The sequence below is a fragment of the Hyperolius riggenbachi genome, chromosome 2, assembly GCF_040937935.1.
Source record: "Hyperolius riggenbachi isolate aHypRig1 chromosome 2, aHypRig1.pri, whole genome shotgun sequence".
NCBI lineage: Eukaryota > Metazoa > Chordata > Amphibia > Anura > Hyperoliidae > Hyperolius > Hyperolius riggenbachi.
Window position 1 is genome coordinate 162,499,476 of NC_090647.1, and position 23,756 is coordinate 162,523,231.

Sequence of the window (23,756 nt, forward strand, 5' to 3'; positions counted from 1 at the left end):
ATTACTTTAAGAAAAAGTCTGAATAGAGATGCGGAAATCCTTGGGTGACGTAGAGAAAATTCTGGCAAGCTGATGATGCTGTTACAGCCGCTAAACTGTTCACATGTCCGCCATGAAAAGACTTTCTTTAGTTAGTTACCTGGATATCCGCGGATCATCTGCCTCGAATACTTTTAGTCGTAGACTAAAACTAGTCCTTGGTAAGAGTACTTGTAGAAGATACAGACAGGAACAAAGAACATCTATCAGGCCCTAGGCAATGTAACTGTAGGTACATGTTAAGGTGGCCACACACGATACAATAAAATGATCCGAATTTACAGTAATCTGATAAAAATGATCGTATCTCTCGAAAAAAAGAATCGAAAGATTTTTTTTTCATTCGACTGAAAAATCTGAACAGATTTCCCGTTTTTTTCTATTTAAATCGATCCGGAATGCCAGATATTTCTCTTCAATTTCTACTAAAGATTGTATGGTGTGTGTGTTGGATTGTTAATTTATTAATATACACACCCTAGCAATTTTCTCTGAGTTTCCAATCATTTTTATCATAATTGAGGAAAAAATTGAACGTAGGTGTGTGGTACATTGGTCATATTTTTGAAATGTTACAGTCAGAAAAATTGATTGCAATTCCTAAATTGAACAGATATTTAAAAATTGTATGGTGTGTGGCCACCTTAAGGGCTTGTTTCCACTGTAGCGGTGCGGAATCGCCTGGATTCCGCCGCTGAAGAAATCGCATGCGGCTGCGTTTCCGCATGCAGATTTACCCGCGATTTCGCATGGCAAGGAGCCATGCGAATTTAACCATGTCACTGCCTGTGTTAAGTTCCATTGGCTTTCATGCGAAATCGCGGGGAAATCCGCATGACAAAGCCGCATGCGATTTCCCTATTGAATACATTAGCGGCGATTCGCCCGCATTCCTGCCGCACGCGAATCTGCACGACCCTGTCGTGCAGATTTTCCCCGCACCGAAAAACGCCGCCGCACACGTGGAAACAGCCCCATCCACTAAAATTAAGTATGCAAATCCGCATGCAGTGCCCGCATGCGGATTCGCTATAGTGGAAACGAGCCCTCAGAGTGATGTGCAGGTACTCTGTAGGGGAATGAGCGGCTTTTTCCTCTATTACACATTCTTCGTGCACAATGTGAACATGGAGCAGTGTGAACATGGAGCAGGCCCTAGGCAATGTAACTGTGGGTACATGTAAGAGTGATGTGCAGGTACTCTGCAGGAGAATTAGGGGATTCTTCCTCCATTACACATTCTTCATGTACAATCTGAACCAGGTTTATGGGTGATAGACAACACCTCTGTGTTCAATGTGCACAACATTCTCAGTGGATTCCCTGCAGCTCTGTGGGGAGTGCATATGTAGAGTATAGTACTACTGTGTAACAAAGGAAACCTGAGACAGAGGATATTAAAGTTTTATACATAGCTGGGGCTTCCTCCAGCACCCTTCAGGCTAATCAGTCCATCACTGTCCTCCTCCGCCACCTGGATCTTCTGCTATGAGTCCCAGGTACTTGAGCCAGTCGGACGTAGTGCGCATGCACACACTCCGCTGCTGGGAGCATACTACACCTGCGCAGCTCTGGTGCAGAATGCTCTTGGCTGTGGAAGCGGCACACGGCTGGACTGTGCTGACTGGTTGAATTACTGGGGCTCATAGCAGAAGATCCAGGTGGTGGTGGAGGACAGCGAGGGACTGATTAGCCGGAAGGGGGCTGGAGGAAGCCCCAGGTATGTATAAAACTTATTTTCATCCGTCTCAGGTACCCATTAATTCGTAGTCATCAAACCAAATTTTAACAACATATCAAATTATTTGATTTCATGTGCAAAGGGAGTGCATACATTTGCATAAACCAGCATCAGCGCAGAATTTTTTCCATCTCATTGACCATCTCTATTAGTGACACGGCTACACATCAGGCTATATTTTTACAGCATCGATGTTATTTAGTATATATAAGAGATTCCTGTGTACACATCATATATACAGTCACAATCAGATATGTATATCTGACTTTCAAAATACGGGGACTGCTTTATTGAAGCAGCACAAGTAACTAATTTTTAATTGGTTTATTTCATTTTTTGGACTAAGCAGAGCTATTACTGTATATATAAATTATTTATGAAGACTATTATCTGAGAAATAAAACATTTTATAATTTAATCTACTGTATTTATCATTGTATCTATTTTAATTACAGTTTAAATCCATTAGGAGTCTGTGCATTTTTTTCCGACTGCAGGTACCCCAAAAATTGCCTCGACTCCGACTCCACAGCCTTGGTTTTCAAGTCACTTTACTTTAGCCATACTTTCTGTGACCGTAAATAAATAAAAGCATACAAGGACCAGGCACGAAACTGGTGATCACATGAAAAGACGACCCATGTATCAATGAGCCAAGTATCCACTATTGCATAAAAATGTGCACAGTTAGCCAGCTGCTTTTAGGCCTTTTCTGCCAGGGGAAAAAAACATATATAATACAATAATGTAAAAAAAATTAAAAATTTATATATATATATATATATATATATATATATATACATATACATATATATACATATACATATACACACACACACATATATATATGTATATATGTATATATATATATATATATATATATATATGTATATATATATATATATATATATATATATATATATATATATATGTATATATATATATATATATATATATATATATATATATATATATATATATATATATATATATATATATATATACATATACATATACACATACACACACACACACACACACACACACACACACACACACACACACACACACACACACACACACACACACACATATATATATATAGGTCAAAGCCAAAAATAAGCAAAACTTGGCTAATTGTAAGTTGGGAGGGCACTGGCCCCTCTTCTCCTTCCCAACAGTGGAGAAAAGTAAATTGTTTAGTCAAGAGATAAGCAGGCTAGGCACACTCTGCTGACATGGCTGTTTAGTACCGTTTCAACTGAGAAATTAAAGTGTGTACAGAGGTGTCCCGCAAGGTCGCCAAAAATTCCAGCAACACCTGCCCACCTGAAGATGCACCATTGTCCGCTGCTGTGGCGTCCCTCCGTCGCCTTCCATAGTAACAATGTGTTGGTAGCCTGCAGAATGCCCTCAAACTGTCAGCAAATGGATTGAGCCCCACTCCTTGCGGGCAACAGTGTGCCTAGCTATAGCGTAGAAAAGCTTACATATACCTTGCTTCCCCCCCCCCCCCCCCCAAAAAAAAATGAGTCAGGCAGCAAGAAAGAAGACAATCATACAGCAAGTCGTGCATCAGAATTTCAGGATGTAATAAAAACTATTTCTCTTAGGTTTCAGCCTGGCTACATGGAAAGCTAGAACGCCATATTTCTGTCATTGGAGTTCCACCTTAAAGCAGCACGTTGTATAGCAGTCAAGCTTGTCACATAACACACATAATGAACCTACCTTCACAGGACAAGCCGTGGGAGGTGACCCCAGACAGGCTCTCTCTGCACACGTTACAGAAGGTAGGTCGGGCATGGGAGCAGGCGTACCAGTTATGCATTCCTGAGAAATGTTCCACATTAAACTGTGCGGTCTAACAAGGGAGAAGTTGAGACAAAATTTGGCAGTACAGCTACGTCTAAAATAGTTCCATGCATTTATATGAGCTGTAAGACTAAATGGAGGTGGGATACATCATATCATGCAGTCACTTTACAAACACCACCATTCATTTTTTATAAATCTGGGGGAGGGAGAGAAACGGACAGATGTCAAAGAAGCATTTTACACAGGGTCAATGAAATTTGAATTCTAGGCCTTTTGTCCTTCACAGCTCAGAAACGCTAGTTCATGTCACATGAGATAGAGAAGGAAATGGTATGAGCCATAATGGGAAAAATATTATATTAAAGGACATGATATTGCTGGAGTCTGCAGACAGAAAAGGGAGGCTGCCTACTTCCACTTTATTCAAGTCGCATTCATTCCTAACCTACAAAAACTATTGTAATTACACCAAACTAAGCATAATGTATAGTCAAAAATAACAAGACCCCTCTACAGGCATTATAAGCAGTGAGCTCTAATGGCTCTCCAATATGCCAGGCCTCGTTTCCTCATTCTACTGGTCATACATTCTAAAACTGCACTAAATTGACTTAACTTACTAATACATTTCCCATATCCTCAGTGCAAAGAAATAATTATTTCCATCTCAGTTTAGAAATGCCTTCCTCCATGGCTTCGGTGTTCTTGCTAAACCCTTACCCAAACTATTTCTGACTTTTTTTTAGTGTCCAGTCTCAAACCTGTACTGCACACTTCACAGCTTACCTGTTTTATTTTCTAACCTGTTACATTCAGAAAATAAATGGTATTTACACTTTAAAATTTTTAAAAGGAACCTGAGGTGAGAAACATATGGAGGCTGCTATATGTATTTCCTTTTAAACAAAACACATTGTCAGGCTGTCCTGATTCACTTTTCCTCTAATGCTTTTAACCATAGACCCTGAACAAGCATGCAGATCAGATGTCTGGATTAGCAGCATGCTTGTGTCAGGAGTGTGATTCAGACACTACTGACCAGAAAGAGGAGCCAGGCAACCGGTATGCTTTAAAACAAAATAAATATGGCAGCCTCTATAGAGTATATCTCTCACCTCGGGTTTCATTTAAGATGCAAGTCTCACATAAAACTGCCATTATATGGTTAAATGCATTAATCAAGCTACCGTAATAGCAAAATATAAACTGAACAAGATGTCTGTGCTGTTACACAAATTTAGAAACAGTGAGACTTCACTATGTGTGAAAACGATGAAATGATCTTTATAATATTGTGAAGCTGTGTGGGCTGCAAAGAAATCTCACACATTTCACCTCCACCTCATCAGAAGCTCTTGTGAATATAGATTTCATGGTTATTTGCAGCTATCCCCATGCTGCCCTCTGATTTCCCCCATTTGTATATGGCACAATTATTTTAATTCTAAAGATGTACAGAAAAGATTCTTGCGGTCTAAACTCTGGCAAGAATAACTGAAGACAGAACAGGGCAGATTTTTGTTGCATGTTATTATTGCCTGGTATATGGGCATCCCACTATCACTGCACTAATGGTACCAGCAACTCTAAACTGTACCAAAAACATAATGCAATTCATGCTACAAACCTCAGAAACATCGTCTTACCTCATAATGCTCTCTGGACTGCACTGACTTCAGCGAGCTGATCCAATCTTCCATTTCTTTTCTGTTCTCTGCACACAAAATTAGCCTTCTAAAAGGAGTGATTATCTGCGGAAACAAAGGGAAAACCGTAAAAATAAAAAAGGACTAATCTTGTGGTGCTGAGCAGCTGATCGTGCTACAGAACAGGAGTGTGAATGCTGCATGGATATCCAGGCACTGGGTTTCATTTACACTGATCGGAATCTCGGCAAAGCTGTATAATCACTTAAGCTTTGCATATGGTCTTGAAGTAAAAAAAAAAGAAATATGGTGTGATAGTGTGGGGAAAAAAGCACACTTTCATCTCCCTACAAACCACCACAAGATTTATTCTCATCCCGGCAGACTCATTTGCAGACGGTTACAGGAAGGCGTATACAAGAAGAAGACGAAACCCCAGAGAAAAGGAGTTTAGTGTTGAAACTCTAGAGACTTCCGATGGAGAACTTCTGCTATTACTTATCACTGGAGCCAGGGAAGTCGCAGTATAAAGTGCTGCAGAAATCTCCCATCTACATATGCTGCTGGTGTGAGATTTACAGGTAATTGGGACAGACAAAGGCATTGCAACTACAGGAAGAAAATCAATTAAGTGTGTTTCTAGCATTGTTACATTACTTTCTTTTTTCCAACCTCTAGACATTCAAACTGACCCAGAAAAAAAATATCAAGCAAAGTAAATGGAACGAAATCCTCTCTCTGTTATGGTAAAAATCTAAAAACACACTTGTTCGCTTTTTTTTTTACCATGCAACATATTGGTCTGGGGAGGGTTCAGGTCTCTAGCTGCAGGATATATAGGTATATTACTGTTAGTAATTAGTTAATGTTTAATAAACCAGCCCCTGGGTAAACGTGTATGAAACCCCTGAAATACTGCCCTCTTTCCTGTTCTGTGGAAACCAATTCCAGTAGCATGACCTATGCCTAGGCACCTGCCCCCCTGGGAACACAAACCGCAATAAGAACATAGGAAGTCTAGTACTTTGCCAAGAATTTTTTTTTTACTGCCACCGGTGCCAAAGTTAGAAGTTAGTTGGAATTTAGCTCAGTTTCTGACCAAACAGAACTGCTTATTAGGAAGAGATTGTGAGGGAGATATCATCTATGACACAGAAAGCAATGCAACAGCTGTAAAATAAATACATTTTAAAAAATAGCCTAATGTTTAATCCACACTATCTGGCATTAAAGGAAAAAAAATTATAAATATATATAGCTCCACAATTGAAAGCCTGAACTTTTGTAGGAGGGAGAATCATAAAGCACAGCATCTCCCCCAACATATGTGACCATAGGAGAGTTTGCTTTGTGTTTACTTCAGTATGAGAAGTGCAGAAAGCAAGGGGACCTGCCAGGACTCCGGATTTATTTGTGAAGCAGCGATGTGGTTTATTAAGTAATGCTGCCTGGATTGTAAAAGTGATTCTGAGATTAAAGCTCAGGATCACTTTTCACATAAAGTTAAGCAGCTTACTGATTCACTTAAACAAAACACCTCAGCTAATATATGCAACATATCACCATTTCACATACTAAACATTCTCTACTAAACAATACAAGAAAAAGTTAAAGCAAACCTAACCCGAACTTGAACAAACTAAACTGATCATATGCAAAAAAACAAACCAAAAAAACAACAACCCTGAAACATTTGTAATGGGCTTTTCTCCCATAGGATTCGGCGCACATAGCACGTCCCACGCTCAGCAAATAGTGGCGGGGTGGATTTTGTCACAGTAGAGCTATGTGTCTGGAAATGGCAGATTGAACAGGTGGGGTTTCAATCTGGCTGTAAATGCCTCCTGAGATGGCACTATCCTTACTAAATGGGATAAGGAATACCATAGGGTAGTAAAAAATGGAATAACACGTACAAATGTATACATGCTTATATAGCTGCTTCTTCTAGTGTGAAAAAAGTTGTGGGTGAATAGTCCCAATTCCCCACCAAACAATACAGCCATTGTCAGAGCTATGGAGATCTGTGACCCCCCCCCACCCCAGAGAGGCTGACGGTTTTGAGACCAGGCTCTGACTGTTAGGCTCTGAGTGGGTGAAAAACTTTTTACTGGTTATGCCTAGTCTAAAATATGTATCACTCATGTCAGCTTAACCACCCATATCCGCCATACAGGCTGACATTGCCCAGGAGGGTTGAGTCATCAAGCAAAGAGCTGCTCCCTACACTGGAGAAGGGGGGCGGGGGGGACTCTTATCAAAGGAGGACTGAAAAAGTTCTCCTATCATCCCTTAGCAAAACTTTTGTTCAATGTTAATGACAAGGGGCTCTTTCCCAGCTCTGGTGCCTAGCAGAACATTAGGTAGCAGGTCACAGGGAAGGTAGACGGAGGCGGTAGAACTTACGGTGAAACCAGAAATGCCCTTTTAATAGTGGGCCTCCAGATGTTGAGTATAGTGGTACATTAGTACCAACTACTACAAACAATAAAATGTTTGGGTAGCAGGATCTGTGGTTGCGGATTAAGGAACAGAAAAAAAAAATATCACTGAGGTAGGAAAACACAAAATGCAGAGCTCAGTCAGCAAGAGGCCCAGCTTAGAATGCAGCTTATCCTTGTAATTACTCCTACTCACTAGTTTCCCACAAACATAAGATTGATAGGTGGCGTTTAACTTCTCTGTAAAAGTGGTAACGGACATTCAGCTTTAAAGGGATACTGTAAGGGGGTCGGGGGAAAATGAGCTGAACTTACCCGGGGCTTCTAATGGTCCCCCGCAGACATCCTGTGTTGGCGCAGCCACTCCCCACTGCTCCGGCCCCGCCTCCGGTTCACTTCTGGAATTTCTGACTTTAAAGTCAGAAAACCACTGCGCCTGCGTTGCTGTGTCCTCGCTCCAGCTGATGTCACCAGGAGTGTACTGCGCAGACACAGTCCATACTGGGCCTGCGCTGTGCGCTCTTGATGACATCGGCGGGATCGAGGACACGGCAATGCAGGCGCAGTGGTTTTCTGACTTTAAAGTCAGAAATTCCAGAAGTGAACCGGAGGCGGGGCCGGAGCATCAGTGAGCGGCTGCGCGGGCACAGGATGTCTGCGGGGGACCATTAGAAGCCCCGGGTAAGTTCAGCTCATTTTCCCCCGACCCCCTTACAGTATCCCTTTAAATATACTGTCCAAATAATTCAGCCAAGTTGAAAAATTCAGGAATAGAAGAAAAAGTTAACAGTTTAAAATCCCTGATGAGGAAAATAACCATTTACTTGAATTTATGCAGCCAACATGTTCTATAGTGCATATGTAACACCGTAAGAGACCTGGATGCTTACCCTGAAGAACATCCTTCGCTATGGATGACTGGGTGTGAAAAGGTCAGACGGTGATACTGTCAGGGAGAGCATTTTTACCGCCTCACATTCACAAATACAAGATTTCACACATGCTTCACTCCTTTTCTGGAATGCCCTTCCACAACACATCTGTTACTCTCCAACTTTTAATATCTTTAAACACTCCCTCAAAGCTTTTTCTGACAAACATACTTTATGCTTTACCTACATAACACCCCCCCCCCCCCCCCAAGTCCTTTAGATTGTAAGCTCGCAAGGGCAGGGCTCTCTCACCCTTTTGTGTAGAAACAAATATTAAAACACAAGTTCTTTGTAAAACATACTGAAAAAAAGACATTTTAGCTTAGCGTGGCCATGCATATTTCTAAGGAATCTGTCATTGGAAATGTGGAAACTTCCAGATAAGCTGTGTCAGGAAGAGACTAAAAGAGAAAGTCCTTTTACGAGCTAGTTTAGGCTCTTCTCAAAAATGCATTTAAACTCATACTATCACTTGACTGTTTTGGACTATGAATACCATGACAAAGTGAGTGACAGAACACCACTGACATACGACAACATGTATATCGCACTCGGGTTACAGAGCTTCATATGGTAAACAGCTCCAGAAGCTGTACAGTATTTGGTTTGGCTGCTGTGACTGTGTTTTTGCTGCCTGAGGGAAACCCAATAGCACACTGGCTGGCTGCGAGTCTGTGACAAACAAACTGCTCACCCTTAGCCACTCCATTCCTCCTCAGTCAGGACAGCAGTGCCACCTCCTTCCTTCTGCTGTGCAAGTCAAATGAAACACTGCTGCTCTCCTGCCGCCTCCTCCTCGATCACTGTCAGACTCCTCACACAGCACAACAAGCTGCTTTTACCCAAGGATGACCTCATTACCTTGCTCACTCTCTTCTTGTTTCTCCTTCTCCTCTGACTGCATGCTGTAAGTGTAAGTACACAGTACAAACATGCTTCCCCTGTAATCTCTGCGCCTGATGCAAATGTTTCACCTCTCATCATGAGAGAACCGGCCCTGTTGTGTTAGTCAAGTCCTAGCCTGGGTAATGGAGCTGACCAGTGGCAGAGCAGGGTGGGTGCTACTGGCTCATTACACAGGTAGTCAATGAAAAGTGTGCTTTACTGTCACTGCTAACAGGTGTGTTTAGCAGTAATGCACTGCATGCATTTGCTGTGATACTGTACCACATTAATTTAGCACCTCCCCTTATACAACCTGTACGAGTACCGTGAGGGATGAGCATAGTCTTTCCTGTTTGTGAGTGCAGTGTCTATGCAGCGAGTTACGATGCCACAACATGTTACACTGCCAACTCCCAGTCGCACTGTGAATATTGCGTAGGTTCAGCAAGCGGCACCATTAAATCGCACTGCAGTGCGCCACTGCGAATTTAAGAATAAAATAAATCACAAAAAAGGCCGACTATGGTAGCGACTATATTGTGAGCTCATCTGGGGGACTGTGAGTATAGGACTATGGAAGAGGTCTGTGATATAGTACTATGCAATTACACACTAATAATAACCATATCCAGGTTTGTTCAATCCTTTGCGCTCCCCATCCATAGTAAATTAGACCCATAGTGCAAACATGCCTAGCTACCCCCCGAAGCCTCTTATCACACAAATGAAGGAAACAAGGATTGCTAGCTCGGCAAAGATTTCTGTCATTCTCCTAACAGGACACAGATAATATATGAACCAAAAGGCACATGAAAAACCTCAATCTGGAGAGACAGAAACTTGCCTTGATTTGTCTAACTATAAAAAGACATCCTCCTGATCCTTCTCTCAGCCTGTGGCAAGAGGCATATCATTTTTCATCCCAATAAATACTTAATGCAAAGACCCATTCTTTCCTCATTAGCTGGGAGCCAAATGCATGCTTTATTGCTTCAGTCTTATTTTCCAGTGGAGAGCTCATCAGGCAGAACGCAGAAGAGTCATTAAACCACAATCTAATCCCAGTTTTACTAATGAGCAGCCAATGTTTACCACTATAACCCATGTACAATGTACTGTTAGCTAGCAACACAAAATGATAGCAAGAGCTCTGAAGGACATATATGAAGATCACCACAAAACAAGGAGGGCAAAATACAAGTCTAGCACAACACTAACTACAACAGTTTCATTCATAACCCACCCAAGGATTAGAACAGTGTAAAAACTGTCCTTCTGACACTTTCTTTTTAGTTTCTTGAAAATCTACATCAGCAGTTTAACTTTCCACCTTTGCCACCATTTGGTTTCTGCGATCCAATTCACTAAGCTTTATCAAACACTATCGATCGTTTGATAATTTACCTCAAGGGTAAAATCGAATGTTGAATTCACAAAGGTGTTATATATTTATTGAACGTTTTATCGATAAAACATTTGACAAATATATAACACCTTCGTGAATTCAAAATTACATTTTACCCATGAGGTAAATTATCAAATGTTTGATAAAGCTTAATTGAGGCCATTGTTATGAAACATTGTTACAGCATGCACTTTCTTAAAGGGAAGGTCCAATATATATATATATATATATATATATATATATATATATATATATATATATATATATATATATATATATATATATATATACACACATATATATATATATATACACACATATATATATATATATACACACACATATATATATATATATACATATATATATATATATATATATATATATATATATATATATATATATATATATATATATACATATATATATATATACATATATACATATACACATATACACACACATATACATATACATATATACAGTGGTGTGAAAAACTATTTGCCCCCTTCCTGATTTCTTATTCTTTTGCATGTTTGTCACACTTAAATGTTTCTGCTCATCAAAAACCGTTAACTATTAGTCAAAGATAACCTAATTGAACACAAAATGCAGTTTTAAATGATGGTTTTTATTATTTAGTGAGGAAAAAAACTCAAAACCTACATGGCCCTGTGTGAAAAAGAAATTGCCCCCTGAACCTAATAACTGGTTGGGCCACCCTTAGCAGCAATAATTGCAATCAAACGTTTGTGATAACTTGCAATAAGTCTTTTACAGCGCTCTGGAGGAATTTTGGCCCACTCATCCTTGCAGAATTATTGTAATTCAGCTTTATTTGAGGGTTTTCTAGCATAAACCGCCTTTTTAAGGTCATGCCACAACATCAATAGGATTCAGGCCAGGACTTTGACTAGGCCGCTCCAAAGTCTTCATTTTGTTTTTCTTCAGCCATTCAGAGGTGGATTTGCTGGTGTGTTTTGGGTCATTGTCCTGCTGCAGCACCCAAGATCGCTTCAGCTTGAGTTGACAAACAGATGGCTGGACATTCTCCTTCAGGATTTTTTGGTAGACAGTAGAATTCATGGTTTCATCTATCACAGCAAGCCTTCCAGGTCCTGAAGCAGCAAAACAACCCCAGACCATCACACTACCACCACCATATTTCACTGTTGGTATGATGTTCTTTTGCTGAAATGCTGTGTTATTTCTACACCAGATGTGACGGGACACGCACCTTCCAAAAACTTCAACTTTTTGTCTCGTCGGTCCATAAGGTATTTTCCCAAAAGTCTTGGCAATCATTGAGATGTTTTGTAGCAAAATTGAGAAGAGCCTTGATGTTCTTTTTGCTTAAAAGTGGTTTGCACCTTGGATATCTGCCATGCAGGCCATTTTTGCCCAGTCTCTTTCTTATGGTGGAGTCGTGAACACTGACCTTAATTGAGGCAAGTGAGGCCTGCAGTTCTTTAGATGTTGTCCTGGGGTCTTTTGTGGCCTCTCGGATGAGTTTTCTCTGTACTCTTGGGGTAATATTGGTCAGCCGGCCACTCCTGGGAAGGTTCATCACTGTTCCATGTTTTTGCCATTTGTGGATAATAGCTCTCACTGTGGTTCGCTGGAGTCCCAAAGCTTTAGAAATGGCTTTACAACCTTTACCAGACTGATAGATCTCAATTACAGTACTTTTGTTCTCATTTGTTCCTGAATTTCTTTGGACCTTTGCATGATGTCTAGCTTTTGAGGTGCTTTTGGTCTACTTCTCTGTGTCAGATAGCTCCTATTTAAGTGATTTCTTGATTGAAACAGGTGTGTCAGTAATCAGGCCTGGGGGTGACTACAGAAATTGAGCTCAGGTGTGATAAACCACAGTTATTTTTTAACAAGGGGGGCAATTTCTTTTTCACACAGGGCCATGTAGATTTGGACTTTTTTTCCTCACTAAATAATAAAAACCATCATTTAAAACTGCATTTTGTGTTCAATTATGTTATCTTTCACTAATAGTTCACGGTTTTTGATGAGCAGAAACATTTAAGTGTGACAAACATGCAAAAAAATAAGAAATCAGGTAGGAGCAAATAGTTTTTTACACCACTGTATGTATATGTGTATATATATATACAGTGGAGGAAATAATTATTTGACCCCCTCACTGATTTTGTAAGTTTGTCCAATGACAAAGAAATGAAAAGTCTCAGAACAGTATCATTTCAATGGTAGGTTTATTTTAACAGTGGCAGATAGCACAACAAAAGGAAAATCGAAAAAATAACCTTAAATAAAAGATAGCAACTGATTTGCATTTCATTGAGTGAAATAAGTTTTTGAACCCCTACCAACCATTAAGAGTTCTGGCTCCCACGGAGTGGTTAGACACTTCTACTCAATTAGTCACCCTCATTAAGGACACCTGTCTTAACTAGTCACCTGTATAAAAGACACCTGTCCACAGAATCAATCAATCAAGCAGACTCCAAACTCTCCAACATGGGAAAGACCAAAGAGCTGTCCAAGGATGTCAGAGACAAAATTGTAGACCTGCACAAGGCTGGAATGGGCTACAAAACCATTAGCAAGAAGCTGGGAGAGAAGGTGACAACTGTTGGTGCGATTGTTCGAAAATGGAAGGAGCACAAAATGACCATCAATCGACCTCGCTCTGGGGCTCCACATAAGATTTCACCTCGTGGGGTGTCAATGGTTCTGAGAAAGGTGAAAAAGCATCCTAGAACTACACGGGAGGAGTTAGTGAATGACCTCAAATTAGCAGGGACCACAGTCACCAAGAAAACCATTGGAAACGCATTAAACCGCAATGGATTAAAATCCTGCAGGGCTCGCAAGGTCCCCCTGCTCAAGAAGGCACATGTGCAGGCCCGTCTGAAGTTTGCCAATGAACACCTGAATGATTCTGTGAGTGACTGGGAGAAGGTGCTGTGGTCTGATGAGGCCAAAATAGAGCTCTTTGGCATTAACTTAACTCGCTGTGTTTGGAGGAAGAAAAATGCTGCCTATGACCCCCAAAACACCGTCCCCACCGTCAAGCATGGGGGTGGAAACATTTTGCATTGGGGGTGTTTTTCTGCTAAGGGCACAAGACAACTTAATCGCATTAACGGGAAAATGGGCGGAGCCATGTATCGTGAAATCCTGAACGACAACCTCCTTCCCTCTGCCAGGAAACTGAAAATGGGTCGTGGATGGGTGTTCCAGCACGACAATGATCCAAAACATACAGCAAAGGCAACAAAGGAGTGGCTCAAGAAGAAGCACATTAAGGTCATGGAGTGGCCTAGTCAGTCTCCGGACCTTAATCCAATAGAAAACCTATGGAGGGAGCTCAAGCTCAGAGTTGCACAGAGACAGCCTCGAAACATCAGGGATTTAGAGATGATCTGCAAAGAGGAGTGGACCAACATTCCTCCTAAAATGTGTGCAAACTTGGTCATCAATTACAAGAAACGTTTGACCTCTGTGCTTGCAAACAAGGGTTTTTCCACTAAGTATTAAATCTTTTATTGTTAGAGGGTTCAAAAACTTATTTCACTCAATGAAATGCAAATCAGTTGCTATCTTTTATTTAAGGTTATTTTTTCGATTTTCCTTTTGATGTGCTATCTGCCACTGTTAAAATAAACCTACCATTGAAATGATACTGTTCTGAGACTTTTCATTTCTTTGTCATTGGACAAACTTACAAAATCAGTGAGGGGTCAAATAATTATTTCCTCCACTGTATATATATATATATATATATATATATATATATATATATATATATATATATATATATATATATATATATATATATATATATATATATATATATATATAAAATCTACTTGAGGCTTCCTCCAGCCCCTAGCGGCTGATCTGTCCCACGCCGCAGCTTCACTCTCTGCCGCTGGCTCTCGGCACCTCGCCAGGTTGTCCTCTACTGTGCCTGCGCTTTTGTCAATCAAATCCACGTTGTTGGAGTGTACTGCACTGCGGTGCCCGGAAGCCCCGGGTAAGTAGATTTCATTTTTTTTTTTTATAGATCGGATGTATCCTTTAACCCTCCTGGCGGTAAGCCCGAGCTGAGCTCGGGCTATGCCGCCGGAAGGCACCGCTCAGGCCCCGCTGGGCCGATTAGCATAATTTTTTTTTGCTACACGCAGCTAGCACTTTGCTGGCTGCGTGTGCAATCCAATCACCGCCGCTCCCCGCCGATCCACCGCTATTCGCCGTGCCGCAGCCTCCCCCCCCCCCGACCCCGTGCGCTGCCTGGCCAATCAGTGCCAGGCAGCGCTGAGGGGTGGATCGGAGTCCCCTTTGACGTCACAGTGACGTCATCCCGCCCGCGACGGGGGAAGCCCTCCAGGAGATCCCGTTCTTTTAATGGGATCTCCTGATTTCCGATCGCCGGAAGCGATCGGAAGGGCTGGGGGGATGCCGCTGAGCAGCGGCTATCATGTAGCGAGACCTTGTCTTGCTACATGATATAAAAAAAATAAAAAATTAAAAAACCCGGCTGTGCTGCCCCCTGGCAGATTTTAATAAACCGCCAGGAGGGTTAAGCTACATATACAGTATAGATTTCTGTCACCTTAGAAAATCATTTGTGATAAATAATCTTACATGAAAATCTAGCACGAGTACAGGTATCCCTCTGGAACACTAAGGGTTCTTTCACATTAGCTAATGCGTGCACGAACCAGATTTCGTGCACGCATTATGAATTACAGCGTGACGTCAGGAAGTTGTGGTTCAACGCGTATCAGGGGCACAAGTTCTAATTCACCAGACAGGAAACCGCTGGCACCGGACGATTAAAAGCTCCCGGAAGCGGTACAACAGAGTTTCATGTTACCTTTCTAACCGCATACTAGGAGCGGTCCCATCAAAACGGAGGGAACAGCTCCTACAGTGAAAGAGCCCTAAGGCCCCTTTCAAATCAGGGATGATTTGGGCTGTTTTGATGCAACAGCCATTGTGTGCCTTTTCTAAGGTAAAATAAAAGTCCACTGACTTTTATTTAACCATTCTCATTTAATGCCGCGTTTTTGTGCGTTGCGGTTCGACACCCCCTGGAGCTTTTAATCATGTGACACTTGCGTTATGCATTAAAAAGAAAGTAAACATAAAACTCAAGCTCCAAGAGAATCATGCGTTTTTAAAATGTTTCAACGTAAGCAGTTACAGTTGTAGATAGAAAAAAATAAAATCATCTGTGTTTTCCTATGTTCTGTGATGGCAGGTAAGAACATCTATTAGCATTTGTGAGAGGGGTAAGATATATACACTACGCTGCAGAAACCACTTCCTGTCTAAGAAACGGTAGCAATTCAACAGCTTTAATGCCAAATAACATAACAGATATGTTGAGAAACTTTCTAAAATATATACCGGTAAACACAACGTATATTACAATTTCTTGCAATAGGTTTGTATACGTCAAAATCTCTCTTTTCACCCTCTTTCTACTTAAACTTTAATGCTACACAGATCCATAAGTTCCTCGCCACATCCAATTACATAATGGTTCATTCTGGCTCACTGCAGAGACCATAATGGCATTCTCAGTCACTTTCATTAATCATCATACAAAACAATCAATGCTAAGTATTCTATTTGTGGCTAAAGAAAATCCAGTCGTTAAACAGGCCATTATCATTATTGTGTTTTTAAAAAATGATTTGAGAACATGACTGACATATGCTATATTATCCAATAGGTGCTTCAAGCATGCTAATTCGCTGAGGGGCTTAATGTTAGCGTCAAGGATTAAATATCTACCAGCCTTTTCTCATGCAAGAAATACATTCTAATATATTTGCATGCATTTTTGCGTAAAATGTAATTTGATATATGTTATGCATTTATATTCCCATGTCTTGCATCTCCTGTGGGAATTCCATACATCCTGCTGTACACTCTTAGCATCTCCTGATGGGCAGGATTGGGAGTCAGTCTAGTACTGCTGAGTCACTTATGCTCTGAACCCTGAATGAAATGTACCCAACTATCCAGAACCACTGGTCGCATATACAGTACCTTCTGTTTTAAGAAGGCAAATTACAATGAGTGTTGCTTTTTAGTAAGAGGGCTTTTTGGTCTTAGGTTTTTCTCCTACACTTTACTAGTAGTTCTGAATCACCCTGAGCTACTTGGGCTTTCTGTTGTACTGGGGGCTTCTACTCTAAACCCCTATTCCATAGAGCCATATCAATCCCTGCCATGCACCGAGGAAGACCAACAGTCCACTAGACACCAGCGTGTAAGCCTGGCTTCAGGGATATTATAAAGAGATAATCAGTAGTGATGCATTGCGGAAAGCCACAGTAGCTCACTTCAAGCTAAATCATCACAAATACCTTCTATTTTAAGAAGGCAAATTACTCTGATCAATGCCCATTTGTGAAGGATGTACTTTAATTATGGGAAGATGGTTACTTTAATAAAGCAAACATGAAATTATGTACACACCAAGCACTGGCATCTGTCATGACTAAACTGTAAGGGACAGGGATGACCGATGGGAGATAAAATAACTGGCATTCCACTTGTCCAGCAGGAATTACACTTGTAATGTGTAAGTGGGAACTGCAAGCTACTTGTATGTCTGAGGAAGTGGAACAGCCTGCTATTTTAGTATATTTCCCCCTCTGGTAAAGAAATGAGCACAACATGAATGTGGTCTACAGCATGCAGGAAGTTAGGCATCCCTTAGCAGTAAAAATACCTGCTTCATTTTATCTACTGTGCTATAGCGGAATATTCATTAGCTGGCCTGATTAATATCAGATGAAAGGTGATCCTGTAACTAAAGGAAATATGTAATTATGTACAGATGCACTTGAGTACGCACAACGCAACCACCCCAATGCCCAATGCCTGCACAGGCACACCACAACCGGGTCACTGGCCAATGCCTGCACAGGCACACCACCCGAGGTGAGAGTGATATGGAGGATGACATATTTATTTCCTTTTAAACCATACCAGTTGCTTAGCAGTCCTGCTGATCTTTCTGGTCAGTAGGGTCTAAATCACACACTTGAAACAGGCATGCAGCTAATCTTGTCAGATTTGTCATAGATATCGGATCTGCATGCTTGTTCAGGGTCTATCGCTAAAAGCATTAGAGGCAGAGGATCAGCATCACAACAAGGAAATATCTATAATATATTCCTCTTCTTCCATTTATTTCCCTGCCTAGCTGATCACCTGTGTTTACAAGCAAGGCTGAGGTGAGTCAGTGATTGGATGTGTAAATAAATAAATAAAAAAAGACTCTGGGAGGAGGGCAGCTAATTAATACACAATGAAAAAGAGAAGGGAGGGGGGAAAACAAGAGTCAGGGAGGATATGATGTCATCTTCAGCTTGGCAAGATGGCCACTGCCTAGAAAAGGATTTTCTGCTTTTCCTTTATAAAATTCACAGGATTCAGTACGTGGATAGCACAATACATCTGTTATGTAAGTAGAAGTAGTATTTATCTACTTATATATGTGTTTTTTATTTCTAGGTTAGCATGGGTGTCGCTTGTTCTTTAACTGAGAGGGATATGGATGTTTCCTTTTAAACAATACCAGTTGCTTATCAGTCCTGCTGATCTCTTTGGCTGCAGTAGTGGCTGAATCACAATCCTGAAACAAGCATGCAGCTAATCCAGTCTGACTTCAGTCTGATCACCTGATCTGCATGCTTCTTGAGGGGCTGCGGTTTAAAGTATTAAAGACACAGGATCACCAGTAGAGTCGGGCAACTGGTAGTATTTTAGAAGGACAAATCCATATCCCTCTCAGTTTAGGATCCCTTTAAGGGAGGTTTCCTTGTGGTGACAAATGTGGTTCTAGGTCAGCTTATTCATTCATGAAAAAGCTGCTAGCCCTTGATGCAAATATTGTACAGCTGAGCTTGTTTACAATGACTTTTTGTATAAAAAAGGCATTATTTGTATTATTGTGATACCACTTTATGAGGAGTTGTGCATGCGCTCGTGCCATTTTCATACGGGATACCCAAATGTCAGTAGGTTTGGTTCTTTTTGCAAGGTTTTGGATTTTTTTTTTCCATTTTAACTATTTGTATTCCTGTATTTTGGATACAGATCGTCCACTTCTGTTCCAGCTGTATAGAAAACCTCAGCTCTGTAAGTAAAATGTCTTGCACTCACATATGTACTGCAGACTTATAATTTCAGGCCCATTTTTAGCCTATGGCCATAAAATGCCTCCCATTACATAAGCATCCCTTTCATTTTATAAATATTTATTCTACTGGATGGCAGTAATGGACATCACTTCTGTGAGCAATCCTGTATCCATAATTCTAAAATCACTTTGTCATCTGCATTTGTAAGTAACATTAAAGCAAGTTTACACACAAAAAGGCCCAGTTCTGTAATCTCCCACAAGTATAATCTGTTATGTAACTTCTATCTGTTCAGTCACTGCGTTCTAAAGGATTATTATTTCAGACATTTTAAGGATACAGCGGGATATATTTCCTGGAACACACAAAACTTAACGTGAGCTCATTATCTAGATGGCAAATCCCATGTAAAAATGATATTTATTACATGGTTTTTCTTTTGCTGTGATGCGTAGCTGTATTTGACTGCAGCAAACTGACAAGTGAATAAGAAATCATTTAAATGATTGACTGCTATGAAATATGAGGGGCACCGGTGTTCCTATTGTATAGGATTGGTTCTGTTTACTGTACAATGCAAGCCTGTAAGGTCAAAAAATGGGGTTAATGGTGGGTATTTCCAAGTAAAAGTAAAGGTTATCGCAGCAATTGTAGTTACTGTTGGGCATTTCCAAGTGGTGGTCAAGGTTATTGCAGCAATTTTAGTTATTTGGAAAAAGGAAAGATCCGCTCGACCAGTACAATAAAAGTCCAATCTTTATTTGTAGATAAGCATGCTTGACATAGCAAAGATTGCTACCTACTATCTTGCTATGTCCAGTAGCTATATTTGCTAGTTATTGGCCTCAATTCACTAAGATCATGCTGGAGATAATAAGGCAAGAGAAAACTTACCTCCACACAGTGAGATAGTTATCTTATATCTTCAGTCCTTAAAGAGGTTCTTCCGCAAATGAGGAAAAAAATAAAAAGTGGTTTATGCACAAACTATTAAACATCTTTCTAAAATAGTGTAAAAAGTTTAAAAAAAAAATGAATGGTTTCATCAATACAACAACTAAGGTAAATAGTGACGGATGACGGCTGGGAGGCTAATCCATTTGTTAGGGGTGCTTTTTTTTTTTTAGTTTCTTTTCACAACCATAACTCCTGCCTAAGTAGTTTTCAGCAGGAATCGCCATTATAGCCCTAACCCGCTGAGCTCTGCTGAGCTGCTGAATATGTGTTTACATTGTTGCTAGGCAACCAGATGCCGTGCAGAGACTCGTTTGTGAAGAGTCATAAGCTGCTGGGAGAATGAATCAGTCCCATCTACACCATATGATTCTTTGTCAGATTCGATTCAATTTGATTCAATCTGACATGTCCAATTCATGATTCGATTCAATTCGATTCAAACTGAATCGAATCATGAATCAGACATATCAGATTGAATCAAATCAAATCAATGAATCGAATCAAATTTAATCGAATCTCACAAAGAATCATATGGTGTAGATGGGACTGATTCTCCCAGCAGCTTATGACTCTTCACAAACAAGTCTCTGCACCGGGGTCTGGTTGCCTAGCAACCATGCAAACACATATTCAGCAGCTCAGCGGAGCTAAGCAGTTAGGGCTATAATGGCGATTCCTGCTAGAAGTGGGTTATACCACTGAAAACTACTTAGGCAGGAGTTATGTTTATGAAAAGAGAGTAAAAAAAAAAAAACACCCCTAACAAATGGATTAGCCTCCCAGACGTCATGCGTCACTATTTACATTACATGTTGTACTGATTAAACCATTCATTTTAAAAAAAAAACTTTTTACACTATTTTAGAAGGATGTTTAATAGTTTATGCATAAACCACTTTTTATTTTTTTCCTTATTCGCAGAAGAACCCCTTTAAGTTACCTGCCTGTAGTTAAGTTACCTCCTCTGCAGTTATTTCCACATGCAGTTAATTAACAGCCTGCCTTTAACTTTAGAATTTTGGAGTTATTTTAAGGATTGAAGAGTTAACTTTAAGTTTGCCTGCGGTAAAATGTTTCCTGAATACTACATGCCTTATCACCATAGTGATAACTATAGAGACATTGGCCTCAATTCACTAAGATCATGCTGGAGATAAGGCAAGAGAAAACTTACTTCCACACAGTAAGAGAGTTATCTTATCTCTTCATTCCTTACGTTACCTCTTCTGTAGTTAATTTACCTCCTCTGTAGTTAAGTTACCTCCTCTGTAGTTATTTTCACACTCATTTAATGAACAGCCTGTCTTTAACTCTGGAGTTATTTTAAGGATTAAAGAGTTAACTTAAAGACAGAAGAGTTAACTTTAGGTTTGCATGAGGTAAAATGTTTCCTGAATACTACATGCCTTATCACCATGGTAACAACTCTAGAAGAGTTATTAAAGACAGGAGATAAGCTTAGTGAATTGAGGCCATTATTAGAGACAGGAGATAAGCTTAGTGAATTGAGGCCATTGTTGGGCATTTGCAGGTGGAAGTAAAAGTTAGTGCAGCAATTTCAGTTATTGTTGGGCATTTCCAGGTAGAAGTAAAGGTTATTGCAGCAATTTTAGTTATTGTTGAGCATTTCCAGGTGGAAGGAAAGGTTATTGCAGCAATTTTAGTTATTGTTGAGCATTTCCAGGTGGAAGGAAAGGTTATTGCAGCAATTTTAGTTATTGTTGAGCATTTCCAGGTGGAAGTATGGGTTATTGCAGCAACTGAAGTTATTGTTGGGCATTTGCATGTGGAAGTAAGGGTTATTGCAGCAATTTCAGTTATTGTTGGGCATTTGCAGGTGGAAGTAAGGGTTATTGCAGCAATTTCAGTTATTGTTGGGCATTTGCAGGTGGAAGTAAAGGTTATTGCAACAACTGTAGTCATTGTTGAACATTTCCAGGTGGAAGTAAAGGTTATTGCAGCAAGTTTAGTTATTCTTGGGCATTTGCAGGTGGAAGTAAAGGTTATTGCAGCAAGTCTAGTTATTGTTGGGCATTTGCAGGTGGAAGTAAAGGTTATTGCAGCAATTTCAGTTATTGTTGGGCATTTGCAGGTGGAAGTAAAAGCTATTGCAGCAACTGTAGTTATTGGTGGGCATTTGCAGGTGGAAGGAAAGGTTATTGCAGCAATTTTAGTTATTGTTGGGCATTTGCAGGTGGAAGGAAAGGTTATTGCAGCAATTTTAGTTATTGTTGGGCATTTGCAGGTGGAAGTAAAGGTTATTGCAGGCAGGCAATGCAATCACAGAATAGAGGGCCCAACACTCTGGAGCACCAAGAGGTAAGGAAAAACAAGCACACATAAAAATGTAACCCTTTCACTGTCCATGCATTCTATATTTCATTTGCACGGCTGAAAAACCAGTTCACTTTTATCATGGTCAAATCAAAAGACAGTAAAACTAATGTATTGGCATTGCTCATCCAATAAAGCTAACACTGCTTTTCAGCTAATGTACTGCTCTGCTCCGTATTTCAGCAGCCAATCAACCTCCACATAAAAGTATATACGCACTCTGGCGAAAGATCAGATAACCTGTTTTGCATGCTGATGCTGGCTGCTGGGATGCAGCGGGGACGGCCGGGGGGAGGGTTGTTGGGGGGCAATGACAACTGACACTACCTAAACTAGGGCACCTGTCATTACATGAACTGAGGGGCAACTGTCACTACATGAACTGGGGGTGCACCGGTCACTACATGAACTGGGGGGGCACTTGTCACTACATGAACCGGGGGCCACCTGTCACTACCTAAACTGGGGGGCACCTACCTGTCACTACCTAAACTAGGGGGCACCTGTCACTACATGAACTGAGGGGCACCTGTCACTACATGAACTGGGGGGGGGGCACCTGTCACTACATGAACTGGGGGCACCTGTCGACCTAAACTGGGGGGCACCTACCTGTCACTACCTAAACTAAGGGGCACATGTAACTACCTACATTGGGGGGGGACCTGTCCTTACCTAAACTGGGAGGCACCTGTCACTACCTAAACTGGGGGCACCTGTCACTACATAACTCGGGGGTACACCTATCACCACCTAAACTGGGGGGGGGCCCTGTCACTACCTAAAACTGGGGGCACCTGTCATCACCTAAGCTGGGGGGTCCCTGTCACTACACATGGGGAGTCCCTGTCACTACCTAAACTGGGGGTGGCACCTGTGTCGGAGGCGCTCACAATCTAATCCCTACCATAGTCCTGGTGTAATGTCTCTCCATTGCCAAGTTAATGTAAATTTGGCTCCACCCGTGACCACACCCACATCCTGGTCCATGGCCAAGCCCATTTTTCATTGCAGCACACTTATATCACCATTTTTCAGTGGAACTTTCCTCTCATTTTTCGGCATGGTGAGCTGCATGAATAATGTGTCGCATGCTGTGCATTACTAGATACGCACACATTTACAGTGTGTACAGTGAAGAATACATTTTTAATGTACTGTATGGGTCACTGCATGCGTTGCATTGCACACGTAATACACTATTGCACCTTTCCCCTCTGTTGTGATCATGTTTTACAGGTTATGCAACACAATACCCCAGTGTGAAACTAACCATAGATGACTTGTGAATATTTGGCAATAGCATTCCTTAATAAAATAGTTAAGAAGGACTTGTTTGTTTTAAAGCCAAATGACGCATCCAGTAATTAGCCATTTGTCAGTACCATTCTCTCTATCCTAAACTCACTCTTCT

General features: G+C 40.8%; 1 protein-coding gene across 6 annotated transcripts in view; it reads right to left on the minus strand.

Moving 5' to 3' along the window:
- Positions 1-23,756, minus strand: part of DGKH (diacylglycerol kinase eta) — a 328,383-nt gene that overhangs the window by 90,582 nt on the left and 214,045 nt on the right. For 5 of the 6 annotated variants that reach the window (XM_068267797.1, XM_068267796.1, XM_068267798.1 and 2 more), the window contains 2 exons: positions 5,245-5,349; positions 3,512-3,644 (listed from right to left, as the gene is read on the minus strand). In XM_068267797.1, coding sequence (XP_068123898.1) covers positions 3,512-3,644; positions 5,245-5,349 — 238 coding nt within the window. Of the gene's footprint in view, positions 1-3,511; positions 3,645-5,244; positions 5,350-23,756 lie in introns of those variants that run through there. The other variant, XM_068267800.1, reaches the window with a different exon arrangement.